General features: G+C 42.5%; 1 protein-coding gene across 1 annotated transcript in view; it reads left to right on the forward strand.

Annotated features, from left to right (window-relative positions):
* Positions 1–23,193, forward strand: part of LOC126253307 (beta-1,3-glucan-binding protein-like) — a 90,682-nt gene that overhangs the window by 33,368 nt on the left and 34,121 nt on the right. The window contains exon 3 of the mRNA XM_049954537.1: positions 12,733–12,896. Within this exon, the coding sequence (XP_049810494.1) occupies positions 12,733–12,896 (164 nt within the window). The remainder of the gene's footprint in view (positions 1–12,732; positions 12,897–23,193) is intronic.

Raw genomic sequence — 23,193 nt, forward strand, 5'->3', positions numbered from 1 at the left:
CTTACGCTAAGGACAACACACATACCCATGTCCGAGGGAGGACTCGAAACTCCGACGGGGACAGCCGCGCGGGCCGTGACAAGGCGCCTCATACAGCGCGGCTTCCCTGCGCGGCAATGTCCAGAGGACTATCCGAAATCGCGCTGACTTCAACGTAAATATTGTTTTTGAATATGTGTGTCATTTTTGTTTGTCCCATTGCGTACTTCTCTAAGTAGCTTCTGTACCATACCGTAGTAGTTCTCCGATCAAGCGAAAGCTACTTGCGTCCTTACGTTCTGCACAACCTGTCTATACAGCACATTGGTTAATACACTTTATCTGCTTTTAGGAAAACTCGGGTTGAAATCAGTGTCCAGTGACTTGCGTAAGTTAGATGGGTACTATGTACCTGTATACACTGAAGAGCTAAAGAAACTGGTACACCTGCCTAATGTCCGTCCCCGGTAGCTGAGTGGTCAGCGTGACAAGCTGTTAATCCTAAAGGCCCAGGTTCGATTCCCGGCTGGTTTGGAGATTTTCTCCACTCAGGGACTGGGTGTTTTGTTGTCCTAATCATCATCATTTCAACCCCATCGACGCGCAAGTCGCTGAAGTGGCGTCAAATCGAAAGATTTGCACCCGGCGAAAGGTCTACCCAACGGGAGGCCCCAGTCACATGACATTTTATTTAACTGCCTAATTTCCTGTAGGGCTCCCGCGAGCACGCAGAAGTGCCGCAACATGACGTGGCATAAACTCGAATAATGCCTGAAATAGTGCTGGAGGGAATTGACACGATAAATCCTGCAGGCCTGTCCATAAATCCGTAAGAGTACGAGACGGTGGAAATCTCTTGTGAACAGCACGTCGCAAGACATCCGAGATTTTTTATTTATTTATTTATTTATTTATTGTTCCTTGGGACCACATTTAGGAGAAGTCTCCATGGTCATGGAACGAGTCAATACATGAAATTATAACACGATTGTAGAAACAGATAAAATGAAATATAAGAAACATATTCAGGCGACAAGTCGTTAGTTTAAATAAAGAAAATCAAGAATGTAACACTGGAATTTGCTTAATTTTTTAGCTCTTCCAGGAGCTCCTCGTCAGAATAGAAGGAGTGAGCCATGAGGAAACTCTTCAGTTTAGACTTAAAAGTGTTTGGGCTACTGCTAAGATTTTTGAGTTCTTGTGGTAGCTTATTGAAAATGGATGCAGCAGAATACTGCACTCCTTTCTGCACAAGAGTCAAGGAAGTGCATTCCACATGCAGATTTGATTTCTGCCTAGTATTAACTGAGTGAAAGCTGCTAACTCTTGGGAATAAGCTAATATTGCTAACAACAAACGACGTTAAAGAAAATACATACTGTGAGGGCAATGTCAAAATTCCCAGACTATTGAATAGGGGTCGACAAGAGGTTTTCGAACTTACACCATACATAGCTCGAACAGCCCGTTTTTGAGCCAAAAATACCCTTTTTGAATCAGAAGAATTACCCCAAAAAATAATACCATATGACATAAGCGTATGAAAATATGCGAAGTATACTAATTTTCGTGTTGAAATGTCACTTATTTCAGATACTGTTCTAATGGTAAATAAAGCGGCATTTAGTTTCTGTACAAGATCCTGAACATGGGCTTTCCACAACAGCTTACTATCTATCCGTACGCCTAGGAACTTGAACTGTTCCGTCTCGCTTATAACATGCCCATTCTGTCTGATTAAAATGTCAGTTCTTGTGGAATTGTGAGTTAGAAACTGTAAAAACTGAGTCTTACTGTGATTTAGCATCAAATTATTTTCCACAAGCCACGAACTTATATCATGAACTACATTATTTGATAATGTTTCAATATTACACACAAGATCCTTCACTACCAAGGTGGTGTCATCAGCAAACAGAAATATTTTTGAATCACCTGTAATACTAGAAGGCATATCATTTATATAAACAAGAAACAGCAGTGGCCCCAGCACCGACCCCTGGGGAACGCCCCATTTAACAGTGCCCCATTGGGACTGAACATCATTACCACTCTCAATATTGCGGAGGATTACCTTCTGCTTTCTGTTCTTAAAGTAGGAGGCGAACCAATTGTAAGCTACTCCCCTTACTCCATAATGGTCCAACTTCTGCAGTAATATTTTGTGGTCAACACAGTCAAAAGCCTTCGTTGAATCAAAGAAAACACCTAACGTTCGCAACCTTTTATTTAATCCGTCCAAAACCTCACAGAGAAAAGAGACTATAGCATTTTCAGTTGTTAAGCCATTTCTAAAACCAAACTGTACATTTGACAGCAAATTATGTGAATTTAAATGCTGCAGTAACCTTGTATATACAACCCTCTCGATAACTTTAGCAAACACCGATGGCATAGAAATAGGTCTATAATTGTCAACATTATCCCTGTCTCCCTTTTTATAAAGTGGCTTCACTACCGAGTACTTTAATCGGTCAGGAAACCGACCACTCCTAAAGGAAAAGTTACAGATATGGCTAAGTACTGAGCTAACATACGTGGAACAATACTTCAGTATTCTGCTAGATACCCCGTCATATCCATGAGAGTTCTTGGTCTTTAGTGATTTAATTATTAACTCAATCTCCCTCTTGTCAGTATCATGGAGGAGCATTTCAGGTAACAGTCTCGGAACACTTTTTTCTAAGAGCGCTATATGATTCCCTATTGGGACTAGGTTTCTATTTAGTTCACCTGCTATATTCAGAAAGTGATTATTAAGTACTGTACATATATGCGACTTATCAGTAACACGGACATCCCCACTACGCACTGATTCTATATTCTCGACCTGTCTCTGCAGACCAGCCACTTCCTTTACGACTGACCATATGGTTTTAATTTTATCCTGAGACTTAGCTATTCTATCTGCATACCACATAGTTTTTGCCTTCCTAATAACATTTTTAAGCACCTTACAATACTGTTTGTAATGGGCTGCTGCATTTAGATTTTGACTGTTTCTAACGTTTTGATATAATTGCCACTTTGTTCTACAAGATATTCTTATCCCATTAGTCAGCCACCCAGGCTGCCTGTTTGTGCTAGTACCCTGTTTTGAACGTTCTAACGGAAAGCAACTTTCAAAGAGCACGAGAAAGGTCTTGAGGAAAGCATTATATTTATCGTCTACTGTATCAGCACTATAAACATCTTGCCACTCTTGTTCCTTGATAAGGTTTACAAAAGTCTGTACAGCAACTGGATCAGCTTTCCTAAAAAGTTGGTAACTATATTTAACATGTGTTGCAGCACAAAAATCTTTTAGACTTAAAATTTGTGCATCATGATCTGAAAGGCCATTCACCTTTTTGCTAACAGAATGCCCTTCTAATAATGACGAATGAACAAAAATTTTGTCTATGGATGTTCTACTGTTCCCTTGCACTCTCGTTGGAAAGAATACGGTTTGCATAAGATTATATGAATTAAGGAGGTCTACCAGCATCCTTTTCCTTGCACAATCACTTATACAATTAATATTGAAGTCACCACATATAACTAAGTTTTTGTATTTCCTATAAAGTGAACCAAGAACCTCCTCTAGCTTTAGCAAAAATGTTGTGAAATTGGAGTCTGGGGATCTATAAATAACAACAGTAAGAAGTTTAGCTCCACTAAATTTAACCACACCTGCACAACATTCAAACACCTTTTCAGTGCAGTACTTTGAAACATCAATTGACTCAGTAATGCTCAATATGCTCAATAATGTTCATGTCTGGCGAATTTGGCGGCCAGCGGAACTCAGAAGACTCTTCCTGGAGCCACTCTGTAGCAATTCTGGGTGTGTGAAGCGTCGCATTGTCCGGCTGGAATTGCCCAAGTCGGTCGGAATGCACAATGGACATGAATGGATGCAATGATCAGATAGGATGATCACGTCCGTGTCACGCGTCAGACTCGTATCTAAACGTATCAGGGGTCGGATATCACTCCAACTGCACACGCACCACCCCATTACAGAACCTTCACCAGCTTGAATAGTCCCCTGCTGACATGCAGCGTCCATGATTCATGAGGTTGTCTCCATACCCGTACACGCCCATCCGCTCGATACAATTTGAAACGCGATTCGTCCGACCAGGCAAGATGTTTCCAGTCATCAACAGTTCAATGTCGGTGTTGACGGGCCCATGCGAGGCGTAAAGCTTTTTGTCGTGCAGTCATCAAGGGTACACTAGTGGGCCTTCGGCTCCGAAAGCCCATATCGATGATGTTTCGTTGAATGGTTCGCACTCTGACACTTTTTGATGGCCCAGCACGGAAATCTGCAGCAATTTGCGGAACGGTTGCACTTCTGTCACGTAGAACGGTTCTTTCAGGTCCTTTTTCCGCCCGCAGCGATGTCAGCGATCTGATGTTTTACCGGATTCCTGATATTCACGGTACACTCGTAAAATGGTGGTACGGGAAAATTCCCACTTCATTGCTATCTTGGAGACGCTGTGCCCCACCGGTGGTGCGTCGACTATAGCACAACTTCAGACTCACTTAAATCTTGATAACCTGCCATTGTAGCAGCAGTAACCGTTCTAACAACTGCGCCAGACACTTGTTGTCTTATGTACGCGTTGCCAAGTGCAGCGCGGTATTCTGCCTGTTTACATATCTCTGTATCTGAATACTCATACCGGTTTCGTTGGCGCTTAAGTGTAACTTCATATCGCATTCAAGGGCGTATAGATGTGTGCGAAAGCCACTTTCAGTTGCGCTTAAGTGTAACTTCATATCGCATTCAAGGGCGTATAGATGTGTGTGAAAGCCACTTTCAGTTTTCGGTTTAGAATATTACGGAGCCCATTTTGTTTTTTGTTTTTTTCTAACAGAACAGCTGATGACGACTTTCTAAGAAGTCGTAACCGGTTATGTGACCCGAGAATCGAAAAATATGGGGTGAGCACACCGTAAGGAGTGATCAAAAAGTTTGCGTTCGATGTCCGTATAGTCCAGAATCGGTATGTCAAATGGTTCAAATGGCTCTGAGCACTATGGGACTTAACATCTTAGGTCATCAGTCCCCTAGAACTTAGAACTACTTAAACTTAACTAACCTAAGGACATCACACACATCCATGCCCGAGGCAGGATTCGAACCTGCGACCGTAGGAGTGCCGCGGTTGCGGACTGCAGCGCCTAGAACCGCATGGCCACCGCGGCCGGCTCGGTATGTCAGTCAGGAAAAATTTCCGTGAGCACTGAGGCAATAATCCCACCGACGCACTAGGTTCACGGTACTCTTCTGGTAAAACACTGTGTCCTGCTGCGTGCAGAAATCCATAACCATCTGCTGCACTTCCTCCTCCGACAGGAGTCGCCGATCCTTAAAGTCCTTTTTTAAGAGACTGAAGACGCGACAACCGCATAGGGAGAGATCAGGACGATAGGGCGGTTGCTCGAAACACTTCCACTTGCGTTGGCATAATTTCTGCGTTACGACATCTGCGATACGGGGATGGGCGTTATCATGCAGTAGCGGCACACCTAGTCGTGCACCATTCGAGAACGGTGGTTTTCGATAGATATGCCGCCCCATATACATTCTTCTATGGATTTCTACCGGTGTTTGTCCTTCAGCAGCCAAGAAAAGAACAACAGCACGTTGGTCCTGTTTGGAAACTTCAACAGATAGCTTAGCGGCATATCTACCAGGGTGCCAACTGTGTCTACCCTTTTAATAACGAACGCTCGCAGCCAGAAGACGCAGTGTGGTGAAGACGTGTGAAGCAAGCAGGAAACCATGCCACGGAGACGCACTCGTGCTTCCTGTAGCCAACTGAGCGAGTTTGAAAGGGCTCAAACTGTGGCCTTCCGAGTGGCAGCACGGTCCTTTCACAGAGTTGCCACACAAGGTGGACGTGCTGCGTCAGCTGCGCAACGATGCTGGTATCAGTGGGCACTTGAATATTTGGTAATAACGTCGCCGTATTTCACGTTTCCGCATTTACCAGCCGCACGTTGGAAGGACACGAATGCCACACTATCCCCTTACCTAGACGTCAGTGCTTATACACTCTCATCTGGGTCGCGCTACGTTGCTTATACGCAGTAGCAACGCCCTCAAACGGAAACTTTTTGATCGCCTTTTATAAAACTTGCACTATGGTATCTGTGAAAATGAACTCGTGCCCAGGTAAATGTATTTGCATGAAGAAGAAGCTCGCTCATACAGAACTACTGCGAAAGAAAACCTTTATGTCTTTTTAACAACACCAGAACATAATCAACATATGGCTGGAAAATAGTAAGAGTATGGTGCTGTTGGTCTAAACTGACAACATTCGTCTTCAGTAAGTTCGCTATGAATAGAACAAGGAGCAACTGACCACGGATGCAGGACGCCGGATTTAAAAGTTACGTAGGACGCACCTCATTGGGCTCTTACATGGCGTATATGCAACCCATCTACATCATTACTCAAAACCCATACCCAAACTTCGCCGGCCGCTATGGCCGAGTGGTTCTAGGCGCTTCAGTCCGGAACCGCACTGCTGCTACGGTTGCAGGTTCGAATTCTGCCTCGGGCATGTATGTGTGTGATGTCCTTAGTTAGGTTTAAGTAGTTCTAAGTCTAGGGGACTGATGACCTCAGATGTTAAGTCCCATAGTGCTCAGAGCCATTTGAACCATTTTTGAACACCCACACTTCTGCGCTTGGTGGAGGACTCTTCGAACCACTTTCAGACTAATTCTCTACCGTTCTACTCTCTAATCGCACATGAAAAAAATGAAAACTTACACCTTTCCGTGCGAACTCTGATTTCTCTTATTTTAGTACGATGGTAAGTTTTCCTCATGTAGATGGGAGTCTACAAAATATTTTCGCATCGTAGCCATTCTCAACACCGTGGAGGATGATCTTTTGCTATTTGTTGTTAAAGTAAAAAGTGAACCAATTGTGAGCTACTCCCCATATTCCATAATGGTCCAACTTCTGGAGCAATATTTTGTAATCAACACAATCAAAAGCCTTATTAAAATACGAGGGCGGTTCAGAAAGTAACCTCCGATTGGTCACAGTGCGGGTTGTGGGGGGAGTAGCGACGCCATCTGTGCGTTCACGCACTCAACAGGTCAGTCGGCATCAAGCCGTGGTCGAGTGAACGTCGTACCTGCGCTAGTTTAGTTTTTGTGGCAGTTTGAAATGTGTGCTGCAATAGAAAACCCCGCCAAATGTGAAGTGCATGCTGTCATAAGGTTTTTTACAGCCAAAGGATATTCTGCAGCAGCTATTCATCGTGAGCTTTGTGCCGTGTACGGACCAAGAGTTATGAGTGAAGGAGTTGTCCGTGAATGGGTACGTTTATTTAAAAGTGGACGAGAAAACGTTCATGATGAAGAGAGGAGTGGTAGACCATCATTGGTGACTGACGAACTCGTTCAGACAGTTGATGCAAAAGTTCGTGAAAATCGACGTTTCTCAATGTCGGAGTTGTCTACTGGTTTTCCACAGATTTCTAAGACTCTCTTGTACGAGATAGTGACAGCAAGATTGGGTTACCGTAAGTTCTGTGCACGATGGGTGCCCAAAATTCTTACCGACCACCACAAAACTCAAAGAATGGCCTCTGCATTAGACTTTCTGTCACGTTATGAGGACGAAGGAGAACCATTGTTAAACAGAATCGTGACCGGTGACGAAACCTGGATTAAGTACATGAACCCTGAGACAAAAGAACAATCAAAGATGTGGGCACATTCAAATTCGCCTACCAAACCAAGAAAAGCCTCGCAAGATTTTTCTGCCAGAAAGCTGATGGCAACGGTGTTTTGGGATGCCAAAGGGGTGTTGTTGGTTGAATTCATGGAACGTGGTACGACCATTAATCAAGACGTGTACTGTGAAACAATAAAAAAGTTACGACGGGCTATACAGAACAAACGCCGTGGTATGCTGACTTCCGGTATCGTTTTTTTGCACGATAACGCCCGTCCTCCCTCTGCTCGCAGAACAACGGCCCTTCTTGAGTCCTTCAAGTGGGACGTTATCAACCATCCACCTTACAGCCCAGACCTGGCGCCAAGTGATTATCACCTCTTCATGCATTTGAAGAAATGGCTCGGGTCACAGCGGTTTGATGACGACGAAGAGCTCAAAGATGCGGTCACAGGCTGGCTCCAGGCACAAGCGGGTGATTTTTATGCAGAAGGAATTTCAAAGCTTGTGAAGAGATACGATAAGTGCCTCAATCGCTATGGAGACTATGTAGAAAAATAGTGCAAAGATGTAGTTGTAAGATGTATATATTAAAATATTTTTATTTAACTTGGTGTATTTTTTTAAATCAACCGGAGGTTACTTTCTGAACGGCCCTCGTAAAAAAAGATACCTAGCGTTCAAAACCTTTTGTTTAATCCATCCAGTACCTCACACAGAAAGGAGAATGTAGCATTTTCAGTTGTTAAACCACTTCCAAAACGGAACTGCACATTTGATAGCAAATTATCTGAAATAAAATGCTCACTTATCCTTAAATACACAGTCTTTTCAATAACATTAGCAAACACTGATGGCACAGAAATATGTCTAAAATTGTCTACATCATCCGTTTCTCCCTTTTTATAAAGCCGCTTTACTACTGAATACTTTAATCGTTCGGGAAACTGACAATTCTTAAAGAAAAAATTACAAATATGGCTAAGTACAGGACTAACATGTCCAGCACAGTACTTCAACATTCTGCTAGGCACTCCATCATATCTATGAGAGTCCTTAGTCTTCAGTGATTTAATTATTGATTCAATCTCTCCCTCTTCAGTATCACAGAGGAGTATTTCATACATCAATCTCGGAAAGGCATTTGCCAAGAGAATTATACGATTCCCTGTAGAAACAAAATTTTTAATTAATTCACCAGCAGTGCTCAGAAAATGATTGTTAAGGGAAGCCGGAACGATGAAAATGACAAAATTAACGTTTTTTTGTTTTTTTAATTATAAAATTATTTGGAGTTTTCTGATTAAAACAAATCAAGTTTCACCCTTCTAAGTGAATTCTAAGTCTGTTTTTTATCACTGCAAAGTTGACGCGCTGCGTAAACGGTTGCAGTGGCTTGTTGTGTCACCTTTTACGGGGCCGCTCACTGGAGGTCAGCACGCCCGTGCAACATATGCCTGCCAACACCATAACACCTAGTGCACGAAAACGATCATGTTCGACTAGGATCCTGGCGGCAATATGTGCTGCCACCTCTCGCCGTAAGAGGGAACGCAACGCACCCAGGAAGACTGTGGAACATGACCGTTTTGGTGGTCCAGGATTGATGGTCACGAAGTAGATGACGTTAAGGAATTCTGCTACCTAGGCAGAAAAGAACCAGTGACGGAAGAAGCGTGGAGGATATCAATAGCAGAGTAGCAATGGCAAAAAGGGCTTTTCTGGCCAAGAGAAGTTTACTAGTATCAAACATAGGCCTCAATTTCAGGCAGAAATTTCTGAGAATGTATGTTTGGAGCACAGCATTGTATGGTAGTGAAAACTGGAATAGAAGAGAATCGAAGCATTTCAGATGTGAGAGCATAGACGAATGTTGAAAATTAGGTGGACTGATAAGGTAAGCAGTGAGGAGGCTCTGCGCAAACTCGGAGAGGAAAGGAATATGTGGAAAACACTGACAAGGGGAATGGACAGGATGACAGAACATATGTTAAGACATAAGGGAATGACTTCCAAAGTACTAAGGGAGCTGTAGAGGGCAAAAACTGTAGAGGAAGATGGAGAAGGGAATACATCCAGCAAATAATTGAGGACGTATGTTGCAAGTGCTACTCTGAGATGAAGAGGAGAGCAGTTCGCGGCGGACTGCATGAAACCAGTCAGAAGACCGATAACTCGAAAAAAGGTACTATACTGTAACAGCTATTTATATGTATGCTTCAGCTAGTACACCCAAAAGTCCAGGTGTCAGACATTCAGATCGGTACCAAACGCTGTGTATCGATAATCAACCAAAACCCCTATTTAGTTCGTATCTGTATAGATAACACCACACCTATCTATACAAATGTTCTCTACACGTTTCAACTAACGAAGCGAAAGCAGAATGCCAAAAGAACATTGCTACAAACTCCGAAAAGTCCTTTAACATGGCAATAAAATGTTCTCCCATATAACTATTTCACGCGTAATCTTAAAAAAAATTACCACCACTACCACAGATCTTCACATTAACTTCTCACAGTTGCGCTCTCCCTATACTCCATAGTTCTGGTGTCACTTTTAATTACCGTTTACGCATCTTCTACTGGACGACAGCACGAACTAAATCTGTGTTTTGGTTGATATTCTATCTACCTACAACTTTTGGTACCTATCTGAGTTCCAGAAATCTGGAGGTTTGGGTATAAGCAGTGAGATATCGTGGGAAAGTTACTTTTGTCCTTGCACAGTTGTGTACTTCTCTCTCTACATCTAACGAACAGAAGTCATGTTCGCATCTTTAGGCAGCACAACTGCTAAAAACATCCAAGAATAAAACTACCTACAAATATAGGAAAAAACTTTAACATTTGTATGAATTGCAGTCAATTTCAAGATTTTAAAATTACTTAAGAGGTTGTCTTGTAAACAATTTACAAACAATAATTTCTGGGAAGGAAGCAGGAAGTTGTCAACTCGTAACATGTAAACATTAAATTCTATTTTGTGTTTATTGTTTTGTCATCATTCATTAAGTATGTACAACATTTTAAACATTGGCAAACGTAATTGGTTTCCCTAAGAGTTGCTCATACAACAATAGTGGCACAATGCAGCACCATTAGCTTTCTTCGTGTTTGCTTTGAATCTAATATGAAAGTAAGTAAAGTGAAGTCGTATGGCACAAATAGCAGGGACTCTGAAGGGCAGGTTCAGCCGCCTAATTGGAAAGGACTTTCCCTATCCTTCGCGTCTGTAGGCACCTTTCCTCTGCAAAGTATGAGAGCTGCATGCGCAAGTGTATCTGTTAAGTGTAGGTGTCTGTGATGTGTGTATCTGTGCGGGTGGTTGGGTTGGTGGGTGGGTGGGTGTAGTGTAGTGTAGTGTGATGTCGTCTTTGAATGAAGAGAGAAGAGAGAGGGTGAAACCCAGCGCCGACACATAGCATATTCTTCTCGGAGATCATCAATGGGACCACCGAGCTCAACGTCACCAGCCGATGGACGGATCACCATCAACAGCGTCACATGCCCTCACTTCACGAGACACTGCGGAGAGGTCTGGAATCTAGTTCAAGATGTTGGCGCTCTAACTGGTGATCAGAAACTCTACGCTGCCACCTCTCCTCCCCTTGCCAGCCAAATGCTGGCAGTGAAAATTTCTTCCACCACCAGAATTCCAATCGGCTTACCAGTGCCACCAAATTGGCATCCATTAGCGACCTCAACCACGGAGGCAGGTATCCAATATGAATACACCCAGTAGCAATAAATAGTTTTTTCGGTTGCAAATCGAAAGGAAAAATACACACACTATTTATGGCACCATCTTTTAGCGGCTGTGTGTCAGCTCCCGGTCGAAAGATGTAGGTGCTTTTTTGTAAAATGATTGTAGCAAACGGCGCTAAATTTCAACTGAGTGTAGTATTATCTTCGTTCTGCGTACGCCCATTCCCTTAGAAGTACTGGGCGCTGGTGACGAAATCTGAAAAGACTTTAAAGATATTTGTAGTTTATCGACCATAATTTCCTTCACAATATATTAAGGGGGGTAGGACGTCAAACGGGCCGACTTGGAGCACGAGAGGCACCACAGGACATTTCAATTTCCACTGTCTATACTTTTACAAACAAATTTATAAAACTTTGTCAGCATGACCAGGAAGGATTCAGAATTCACACTCTTAGCGGCGGAAGTTGTAAAACGTAACGAAATAATTTTTTTTTTACATGTGAAATTTCATCATTTTTTCACTTACTAATAGCAGCATTTGTTGCTATAGGTACACTTTTTTTCATAAATAAGAGAGATTCTTCGACGAATGATGCACAGGATACCAACCATACTTAAAGCTGTATGAAACTCTAGAATTTTCCAAATCTATTAAAAACTGTGGTAAAAATTGAGGTAATTAACTACAAAATTTGTGTTTTTTCTAAACATGAAGTTTAAAATACAACAGTTCATTCGTTTTTCATAAATTAAATAAATTCTAGAGTTTCATGCACCTGTAAGTATGACATGTATGCTGTGCAAAATTCATCGAAGAATCTCTCTAACTTATGAAGAAAAGTGTACCTATAGCAACAAATGCAGCCATTAGTAAGTGAAAAAATGATGAACTTTCACATGCAAAAAAATTTATTTTGTCATGTTTTCGAACTTCCACTGCAATGAGTGTGAATCCTGAACCCTTCCTGGTGATGCTGACAAAGTTTTATGAATTTATTTGTAAAAGTATAGACAGTGGAAATTAAAATGTCCTGTGATGCCTCTCCTGTTCCAAGTCGGCCCGTTTGACGTCCTACCCCCCTTAAAGCATATGTAACTTACTTGTCGAACTGAATTCAACTTCGTGTCGTCCATTTGTATACAGCACTATTTTTGTAAAACAAAATATAATCACTCTAAAGTCACAAGCAGCAAAATTACAACCAGCCATGAATGCCACTTTCCAATATGGCGGCTCCACCAAAGACCGTTACGGATTTCTTGGCAGAAAGCACATTTATGTTATCTCTCCAGTTGAGTGTTAAGCCCACTGGTCTGAAGCAGAGTGCCGGTTGGTGTTGCAGGTGCACCAACCCGTCGTTCTACGGCTGCTCGCGCACCGGCACTGCTACCAACATCCTGAACCCGGTGACGTCGGCGCGCGTGCGCACCGTCAACTCCTTCAGCTTCCGCTATGGCCGCGTCGAGGTGCGCGCCAAGTTGCCCGCCGGCGACTGGCTCTGGCCCGGTGAGTAGGCCTGCTTGCCGCCGCTTTCCTCAGATGCCCGCTAACCACACCCTGGGTACATATGTACACGAGGAAGCAGAGTCTGCAGGATGGCGAACCACCACTGCAAGTGTTCCACAGGGATCGACATTTAGACCGCTCTTGTTATGCATACAGGGTGTTGCGAAAGGGTACGGCCAAACTTTCAGGAAACATTCCTCACACACAAAGAAAGAAAATATGTTATGTGGACATGTGTCCGGAAACGCTTACTTTCCATGTTAGAGCTCAGTTTATTACTTCTCTTCAAATCACATTAATCATGGAATGGAAACACACAGCAACAGAACGTACCAGCGTGACTTCAAACACTTTGTTACATGAAATGTTCAAAATGTCCTCCGTTAGCGAGGATACGTGCATCCACCCTCCGTCGCATGGAATCCCTGATGCACTGATGCAGCGCTGGAGAATGGCGTATTGTATCACAGCCGTCCACAATACGAGCACGAAGAGTCTCTACATTTGGTACAGGGGTTGCGTAGACAAGAGCTTTCAAATGCCCCCGTGAATGAAAGTCAAGAGGTTTGAGGTCAGGAGAGCGTGGAGGCCATGGAATTGGTCCGCCTCTACCAATCCGTCGGCCACCGAATCTGTTGTTGAGAAGCGTACGAACACTTCGACTGAAATGTGCAGGAGCTCCATCGTGCATGAACCACATGTTGTGTCGTACTTGTAAAGGCACATGTTCTAGCAGCACAGGTAGCGCATGCCGTATGAAATCATGATAACGTGCTCCATTGAGCGTAGGTGGAAGAACATGGGGCCCAATCAAGACATCACCAACAATGCCTGTCCAAACGTTCACAGAAAATCTGTGTTGATGACGTGATTGCACAATTGCGTGCGGATTCTCGTCAGCCCACACATGCTGATTGTGAAAATTTACAATTTGAACACGTTGGAATGAAGCCTCATCCGTAAAGAGAACATTTGCACTGAAATGAGGATTGACACATTGTTGGGTGAACCATTCGGAGAAGTGTACCCGTGGAGGCCAATCAGCTACTGATAGTGCCGGCACACGCTGTACATGGTACGGAAACAACTGGTTCTCCCGTACCACTCTCCGTACAGTGACGTGGTCAACGTTACCTTGTACAGCAGCAACTTCTCTGACGCTGACATTAGGGTTATCGTCAACTGCACGAAGAATTGCCTCGTCCATTGCAGGTGTCCTCCTCGTTCTAGGTCTTCCCCAATCGCGAGTCATAGACTGGAATGTTCCGTGCTCCCTAAGACGCCAATCAATTGCTTCGAACGTCTTCCTGCCGGGACACCTTCGTTCTGGAAATCTGTCTCGATACAAACGTACCGCGCCACGGCTATTGCCCCCTGCTAATCCATACATCAAATGGGCATCTGCCAACTCCGCATTTGTAAACATTGCACTGATTGCAAAACCACGTTCGTGATGAACACTAACCTGTTGATGCTACGTACTGATGCGCTTGATGCTAGTACTGTAGAGCAATGAGTCGCATGTCAACACAAGCACCGAAGTCTATATTACCTTCCTTCAATTGGGCCAACTGGCGGTGAATCGAGGAAGTACAGTACATACTGACGAAACTAAAATGAGCTCTGACATGGAAATTAAGCGTTTCCGGACACATGTCCACATAACATCTTTTCTTTATTTGTGTGTGAGGAATGTTTCCTGAAAGTTTGGCCGTACCTTTTTGTAACACCCTGTATACAATGCCATTCAAAAAAAAAAAAAAAATGATGCACCCAGGAAGAGGAAACGAAATGAAACTTCACAGGTTGACAGAGTATTTCATATCCTTTCATTTATGTATTTATGTGATAGCAAAATCGAGTCAACGTTACAGAAAACTTCCCAGTGTGAGCCAACCTGCCAGTATGACGTAGCAGCCCCTCTGGTCTGGATTTATGCACTAATTCAACTGTGAATGGTGCATTAAAGCCGTTGTGTCCTCTCCTGAGGCAAACTGGCCCACAACTGTTGTAACCGATCTCTGATATCCTGGATACTGGCAATGTGATGGAGCAGGCTAGCGAACTGGTCCCATACACTTTCTATTGAGGAGAGATCTGGGGATCTTTCTGGCCTAAAGAGCACCTGAACATCATATAGACAGTTCACAAAGACACGTGCCATGTGACGACATGTACTGCCCTGTTGAAAAGTGGCCTCAAGACACTGTTGTGTGAGAAGTAACACATGAGGACATATGATGTGTGTAACATACTGTTGCGCCGCCAGAGTTCTCTCAAATACTACCAGACGTGTCCCTAATTCATATACAATGACTCCTTGCACCATGCCTCTCCAAAACTTTGGGAGAATGGGATTTCTCTGTGGGCCGCTACCATACTCAAAGATGGACATATGGGGTATGCAGAACCGCAATTCATCACTGGACACAATGGGAAGCAACTCGTCGATATTCCATTCTTCCCAGTCATGACACAACTCCGAATGCAGCCATTTGCGTTGTGGTGAAGACCGCAATTTATACATGGGACAGTAAATACGTAGTCCAGCTGATTGGTGACGAATGACACAAAATGTTGCTGGGAGGCCATTACTTGTTCTTGGACGGCAGACGCAAATGAAAAAGGATTACGGTTTTCTTCATTCCCACAACAGAAATCCCTAAGTCAGGTGCTGAAACCACTGTATATGACATATCCATGTCCTTCACAGTAATAGCATCTGACGTTGTTCATGCCCCTTACGTAACCTACTAGGTCTGATAACGACACTAACCACGAACAACACCTACGAACAATTCTAATCTAAGCTACATTGTTATCGGACCATGTCTATTGGGTGCTTCACTCTCTGTACTAGGAAGTAAATTTAACATAAGTTCCAACATGTTGACCGATGACCGTCGCAGTCTGGTCCCTTTAATCCCCCCAAACCAACCAACCAAATCCAACATGTGAGATATATATATCTCACAACCTCTCCACTAATAAATACAGGGTGTTTCAAAAAAATATACATATTTCGAATATATATATTTAATAAACTTTAAGACATACGAATATGAAACTTTACACACATGTTTACGAACCTCTCAAGTTCAGATTACAGATGTTCAGTATGTCCTCCATCACCAACGCGAACAGTATCACATCGATATTCAAATTCCTCGCATACTCGGGCAAGCATGTCCTCCGTCACTGATGTTATGGCAGTACGGATCCGGTTCTTTAACTCTTCCAGGTTCTGTGGGAGTGGTGGTATATAAACGTTGTCATTAACGAAACCCCATAGGAAGAAGTCAGAAAGTGTCAAATCCGGTGACCGTCGAGCCCAGCTGAGACATGGTAAGTCGCCAGCTCCTTGACGACCAATCCAACGGTTCGGTAGAGTTTCATTCAGATATTCACCACTTGAGGACTCCAGTGAGGGGGTGCCCCATCTTGTTGAAAAATGAAGTTGCCTTCGTGCAGCCTCGGAAGCAACCAGTTTTGTAAGATAGCCAGATACTGCTGACTGTTAACCGTGTTTCCATCAAGCAAGAATGAGCCGTAAACAGATAATCGGGATATCGCACAAAACACATTGACTTTGGTCGAATCTCGTACATGGCTGTATGTAGGTCCTTAGGCCCCCAAATTCGAACATTGTGTTTGATTACCTGACCAATAACATGGAAAGTCACTTCATCATTGGACACGATGCGTTGTGCGAAAGTTTCGTCATTGTCAATAGCATCAAGAATCTCTCTACAAAAAGTCACACGTTTGCGTTTGTCATCAGGACGCAGAGCTTGTAACAGCTGTAACTCGTACGGCTTCAGAACCAACCGACGTCTCAAAACACGACAGATTGTTGTTGTAGGCAGTTGTAATTCCCGGCTGGCATGACGAGTTGATTTTGAAGGACTACGTTGGAAAGCAATTTGAATTCATACAACATTTTCTTCAGAAACACGAGGGAGGCCAGGACTCTTTGCTTTACATAGACATCCTGTACCTAGAAACTATCGATATCATCTGATAATGTTTCACCCATTCGGAGGATCAATTTGATACCTCAACCTGAAACGTCTTGGCACTGTAATCACGGAATTGCACTTCGCAAACTCGAGAACACAAAATTACTTCTGCTGCGGAGTAGCCATTTTAAAGATATGACGATTACCAAGCAAAACAGAAGACAATTGACATCTAGCGGCAATTAATATAAACTAGACCATGTATTCGTTTCTCCAAAAGCCTAACCGAGGTGCAGAGATCGATAGTTTGGACCAAATAATACTTTGTAAAACGTATATTCTTTTTGAAACACCCTGTGCAGTGTAGATAAAGACGAAAAACGACGCAACATGAAGGAAGTATCTGAATGGGACAGAAATCCTCAGATGCGATGTACATATACATACGAAAAAATAATTGCAATTTCAGAAGAAGTGGTTGATTTATTCAAGAGAAAGAGCTTAACTAATTGTGGAAGTCAGTAACGCGCTGTTCCAAATCTGCCCCTTATGCAAGCAATTATTCGACTTGCAATTAATTGACAGGGTTGCCAGTTGTCCTATTGACGGATGTCGTGCCAAATTCTGGCAAATTGGCGCATTAGATCGTCAAAATCCCGAGCTGATAGGAGGGCCCTGCCTGTAATGCTACAAACGTTCCCAGCTGTGGAAAAATGTGACCACCCTGCTGACCAAGATGGTGTTTTACAAGCACAAAGACAACCAGTAAAAGCTCTCGCCGCAAGCAGGCGGTCATTATCTTGCTGAAATGTGAGCCCAGGATAGCTTACCATGAATGGCAACAAAACGGGATGTGATATATCATCGACGTGCTGTAGTGACGTGGATGACATACAAAAGGGGTCCTGCTATGAAAATAAATTAGAGCCATCGTTACTGTTTGTCGGACGTTATGTCGTTTGACAATCAAGTTGTTATCCCAACGCTGCCTGGGGCGACTCTAGACACGTCTTCGGCCTGGACCCTCATTGACAGGAGCAGAATTGTCTTCAGTGACGAGTCCCTCTTGGAACTGAGCCACAATGACCAGCTAATACATGTCTGGAGACGTTCTGGACAGTGGCTGGATACCAACCCGACTGTCGTCCACCATAAGGCCAGACAACCAGCAGTGATGGTCTGGTGTTTCATTTCATTTCATAACAGAACCACTTTGGTTGTCGTCCGCGGGATGATCTTCTACGCACAGTTTTGTTACCCGTCAAGGCAAGCCATCCTGGACTTACATTTCAGCAAGATAATGCCCAACCGCACACGGCGAGAGTTTCAACTGCTTGTCTTCCTGCTTGCCAAACCCTATCTTGGCCAGAAAGGTCGTCATGTTGAAACGCGTACGTTTCATATGTATTCATTACCAGCGATGGCGAGGCATGACAGAATCTCTGACCAGAGAGTTATTTATCGTTGCTAGTCTGCGCTTGACCGCGCGAGCGTTCAGTGGCGAGTTGCACTCTGTCTGTAGTAGATGTCGGATGCAGTTGCATGTACCGAGTCGGCAGGAACAGTTGCGAGTTGCACTCTGTCTGTAGTAGAAGTCGGATACAGTAGTGTGTGGCGAGTCGGCAGAGGGAGCAGACAGTTGGATAGTTGTACTTAGTCGGTGCTAGTCTGCGGGAGTCGGCATGCGTCGACGGCGTGCTGTTCTTCCGAATCTGGTCAGGATTGTGGTGGACGATGTGTAATATTGTAGAAGGTAATGAAGCAGCATTGCGCTCAGCTAATAATGTATGTTAATTGTAAATAATTTGTTCAAAAAAATTCACCAATAATAATTTTTCTATAAAGTAAATCTTTTAAAGAAAAGTAATCATTTCAATTTAAAGAATTTTTCCTATGCATTTCCTCCAAGAATCAAAATTAAATATACTCCAGCATTGCACGGAGCTGTGCCGGAAATTTTTTAAATAAGAGCAGATGTAGATGCAGTTTTACTGAGGTAAGAATTTGTCATGTTTAATTATTTCACAGGGCCGAAGGTCAGCGTTGCTGCCCTTATAAAATTTATCAGGTTTAATTATTTGTGTTGAGATGTTACATTCAGTTCACGGTTCATCATTTAATTAATATTATTGTGGGTTTAATGAGCAATCATCTTAACGTTAATTTTGTGGGGACTTTACATTTGGGCCATTATTATTCCTTAATTTTTGTACAACTATCCAACTGTCTGCTCCCTCTGCCGACTCGCCACACACTACTGTATCCGACTTCTACTACAGACAGAGTGCAACTCGCAACTGTTCCTGCCGACTCGGTACATGCAACTGCATCCGACATCTACTACAGACAGAGTGCAACTCGCCACTGAACGCTCGCGCGGTCAAGCGCAGACTAGCAACGATAAATAACTCTCTGGTCAGAGATTCTGTCATGCCTCGCCATCGCTGGTAATGAATACATATGAAACGTACGCGTTTCAATGTCTCTCCCCAACTGAGAACGTTGGGACCATTATTGGTATGGCCCTCCAAGCATGTCGGGATTTTGACGCTCTAACGCGCCAATTGGGTAGGGATGATGTGCCTCAGTTGGACATCCAAGAACTCTTTCAATTAATTCCAAGCCGAATATCTGCTTGTATAAGAGCCAGAAGTGGACCAATGCGTTGTTGACTTGGTCGATTTGTGAAGTTCCTTCGTTTGAATGACTCTCCCATTTTCTCTGAAATTGTAGTCATTTCTTACTCTGTGCCTGTACATCACATTTACCAATTGTCGCCCAATTTAGATAATTCCTTCATTGTGCGTCGTTTTTTCTTGCCTTAGAGCGTATTACAAAAACAAAAAATTTGTAAGAAATAGTATAGGTTTCCAGTGCCGTCGTTTCATTTCCAAACATCTTACGTGTTCAAGAGGTAAATAAAATTGAATTTCAGTTCACGTACAGCAAATTCTGCATTACATTAGCGTCCTTCAGCTCTTTGATCACTCGAGAAGCACGTAAAGTAAGCAAGTGGCAGCACGCCATTCGCTATTCAGCTCAGTGCGATACTGCGATCGATGTCCACACCCGTTCGTGAAGAACAAAAGGAACCGCCGTCAGAGCCTTCAGATCGTGTAGTAAAGAGCATTCTGTTCCGCCAGACGATTCGTGCTGCTCCTGAGGGATACCCAGAGCCCATATTTAAATCTTTGTTTTGAGGACTTATCTGTATGCTTGCGAAACAGACAGTAACTTAACACTTGTCTGGAAATGTCGAGACTTTGCAAGTGTAATTTATCAGTCGAAAAGAGTAGTTAATTTACTGCACAATACTGCAGTGTTGTTGAGCAGTATAATATCTTTATCATCTTTAGTTGCTTTTTGTACGATTTTAAATGACGTTTACAAAATATTTTTTCTTCTTAGGTATTATTAACTGTTGAACATGTTGCTTTTCGACGAGAACAGATATTTCTGACACGGAAGTTTGATGTCGGTATTACTTTTTTACAATGAAGCAAAACTTAACGTCTTCCATGAAACAACATCAGGGCGTTTTTGATTTCAAATGTTATTACCGAGGATAAAGAGTTTTGAAACACATCCGACCTCATAGTAATTAAAGCTACATAAAATTGTCATTTCGCGATATAATTGCTTACGAGAACGCATTCCTATTTCTGTGACTCAAGATCTACATTTTTGTCTACACTATAATCTGCTGCCTGCTGTGAAGCGCATGCCAGTGGGTACCCCGCTTTGTACCAGTTATCAGGACTTCTTCCGCACCACACATTTCGTGAGCGTGGGAACAATAATTGTTTAAATGCCTCCATACGCGCTGTAACTAATCTAATCGTGTCCTCACAATCCGTGTGAGAGCCGTATGTAGGAGGTTGTAGTAATTCCTTAGATCAAGATTTAAAGCCGCTTCTTCAGACTCTGTAAGTTGGCTCTCTCGTGAAATTTTGCGACTATCTTAAAGTGTCTAAGTTAACCCAGCATGTTTGTGACAATCTTCCACGGGTCATCCATCCTGTGACCATTCGTGCTGTCTTTCCCTGCATACGTTCAGTATCCTCGGTTACCCCTATTTGGCACGAGTCCCACACACTTGAGTAATATTCTAGGATGAGCCGCACGAGTGATTTGTAAGCAATCTCATTTGTGTGCTGTTTGCATTCCCTACCACTCTACAAAAAAAAAAGACTCTTGTTTTACCTACGACTCTCCCTATGTAGTCATTCAATTTCATATCCCCACAAAGTGTTATACCATGTGTTTGTATGAACTGAGCTATTCCAGCCACGTCTTGTTCATACTGTAGTCATAATTGTGAAGAGCACAGGCTGCCAGCCTTTGCATCACTTTGAAATCTTATCAAAGACTGACTGATTTATTTGTATAACTTCGTTCAGACTGTTTTTCGTTGCAGATATCTGCATCATCTGTGAAACGGCTAGGGTTGTAACCTCCCCACAAAATTCATTCACATTTAGTGTAACCTCAAAACAGAAAATTCCTAAACTTCTCAACAGTAAAAAATTATAATTATGTCGTTCACATTCAGTGTAACGTCCCAACAAAAAAATAAATTCAGTAACCTGGTAATAATACAATGTAACCAACCTCTCCATTAAATTGTCACTCACTTATAACTTTTCAATAATTGACTGTGAATTTGACCTGGTAAATTTTGGACGTCAGCAGTGCTGCGTCATTGCCCTGAAAGATCATTCTGAATAAAAAAGAGAAAAATTCTTACCTCAATGAAGTCGCCGGATGACGCATATATACCTGCTCTTACAATAAATTTTTCTGGTACAGCCCTGTCCAATGCTGGCCGATAGATTTGTCATTTGTGAAAGGAAAACAACTGATTTTTGTTTTGCAACAATCAGGATGATCATGGATTGGAGAAATTAGTAAATGCTTTAAATTGAAATGAATGGTTGTTAAAATTACTTTATATGAGAAAGATTATTATTATGACATTTTTAAAACATTTACATGGGACTTCAGATAACATTACTACATAAGCGCGAGGCTGCTTTTTACCTTATACAATAATGCTCAGGCTCCGGCATCGCTGCACCGCGACCGGCCCAGCCAATACCATACACCAGACCAGACCAGAGCGGACTGCAGACTAGCAACAACTTACTGCTACAGCTACACAGTTCGTACTGCAGTCAACACTGCTCTCTGGTCAGAGATTCTCTTATACCTTGCATATCGCAGGCAGCGTATGAGCAATACATCGAAATTACATCTGCTCGGACCTCTTACATAATCCTCCACTGGGGGGGGGGGGGGGGGGGGGGGGGCAAAAATTTGGCAGCGATGGTGAGTCAATTGGACTTGCCATGAGCAACAAATTTTTCTATAATCTACTTAATTAACTAAGTCTACAGTCACAGAGTGTATATATATATATATATATATATATATATATATATATATATATATATATATATATATATATATAAGTGCAGAACATGAAATGAAATAGAGTGCACATGCACTGAGTACAGAACATATCAAGAAATCACAAAATGTATACGCAATGAGTACAAAACATATTAACAAATGACATAAAGTGCACACGCACTGTATATATTTTTACCATTTTACAAGAACTAGGAAAGGAATGGGAAGGATTGCGTCATGGTTGTAGCACAGTACGTTGCACGTAGTTGCACTGAAAGTCCATATCTTTCTACAGAAGCACAACACCAAGTGAGACAATCTGAAGTTCTCTTCCCTGAAGTATTAATCAGTGTAGCCAAGACACTGAAATGTTGTATTAATATTCAATGTTATCATTTTGGTAGTACATTAGGTACACCAAACAGTGGGACCATAACAACATCTCCATCGTTCATGGTGGTGGACAGCTTGATGTGTCAACACCACATTCTTGTAGAATCCATACTCTTTCACCAACGCAGAATTAGTGCAAAATCCAAATATAGTGCTCCATGATCATGAGGATGGACAGGACAAACGGATATTGCAGTAATTTCTGGTAATTAGGTCAGAAGGTGAAGGACATTAAGTCTTATGCTAGTCATCATTGAGAATTACACTAGTCTATCAACCGATTTGAGTAATTGTTGGCACTCATTGCCTAGTTACTAAACATTTCTGTACTATGTATGGAGTATTACAGAACATTATTCATAAGTCATCTGATTACAGTAAATATTGGCACTCTTTGGCCAGTTAAAAACCATTTTTATGCATTATTCAGAAGTGGTCATTCAAAGCAAGAGTTAATTAATGACATAGCATTTACATAATTCATCTAACTATAGTAATCATTGGCATTCATTGGCCAGTTACAAACCATTTTT

This window comes from Schistocerca nitens, chromosome 4 (genome assembly GCF_023898315.1).
Source record: "Schistocerca nitens isolate TAMUIC-IGC-003100 chromosome 4, iqSchNite1.1, whole genome shotgun sequence".
Lineage (NCBI taxonomy): Eukaryota > Metazoa > Arthropoda > Insecta > Orthoptera > Acrididae > Schistocerca > Schistocerca nitens.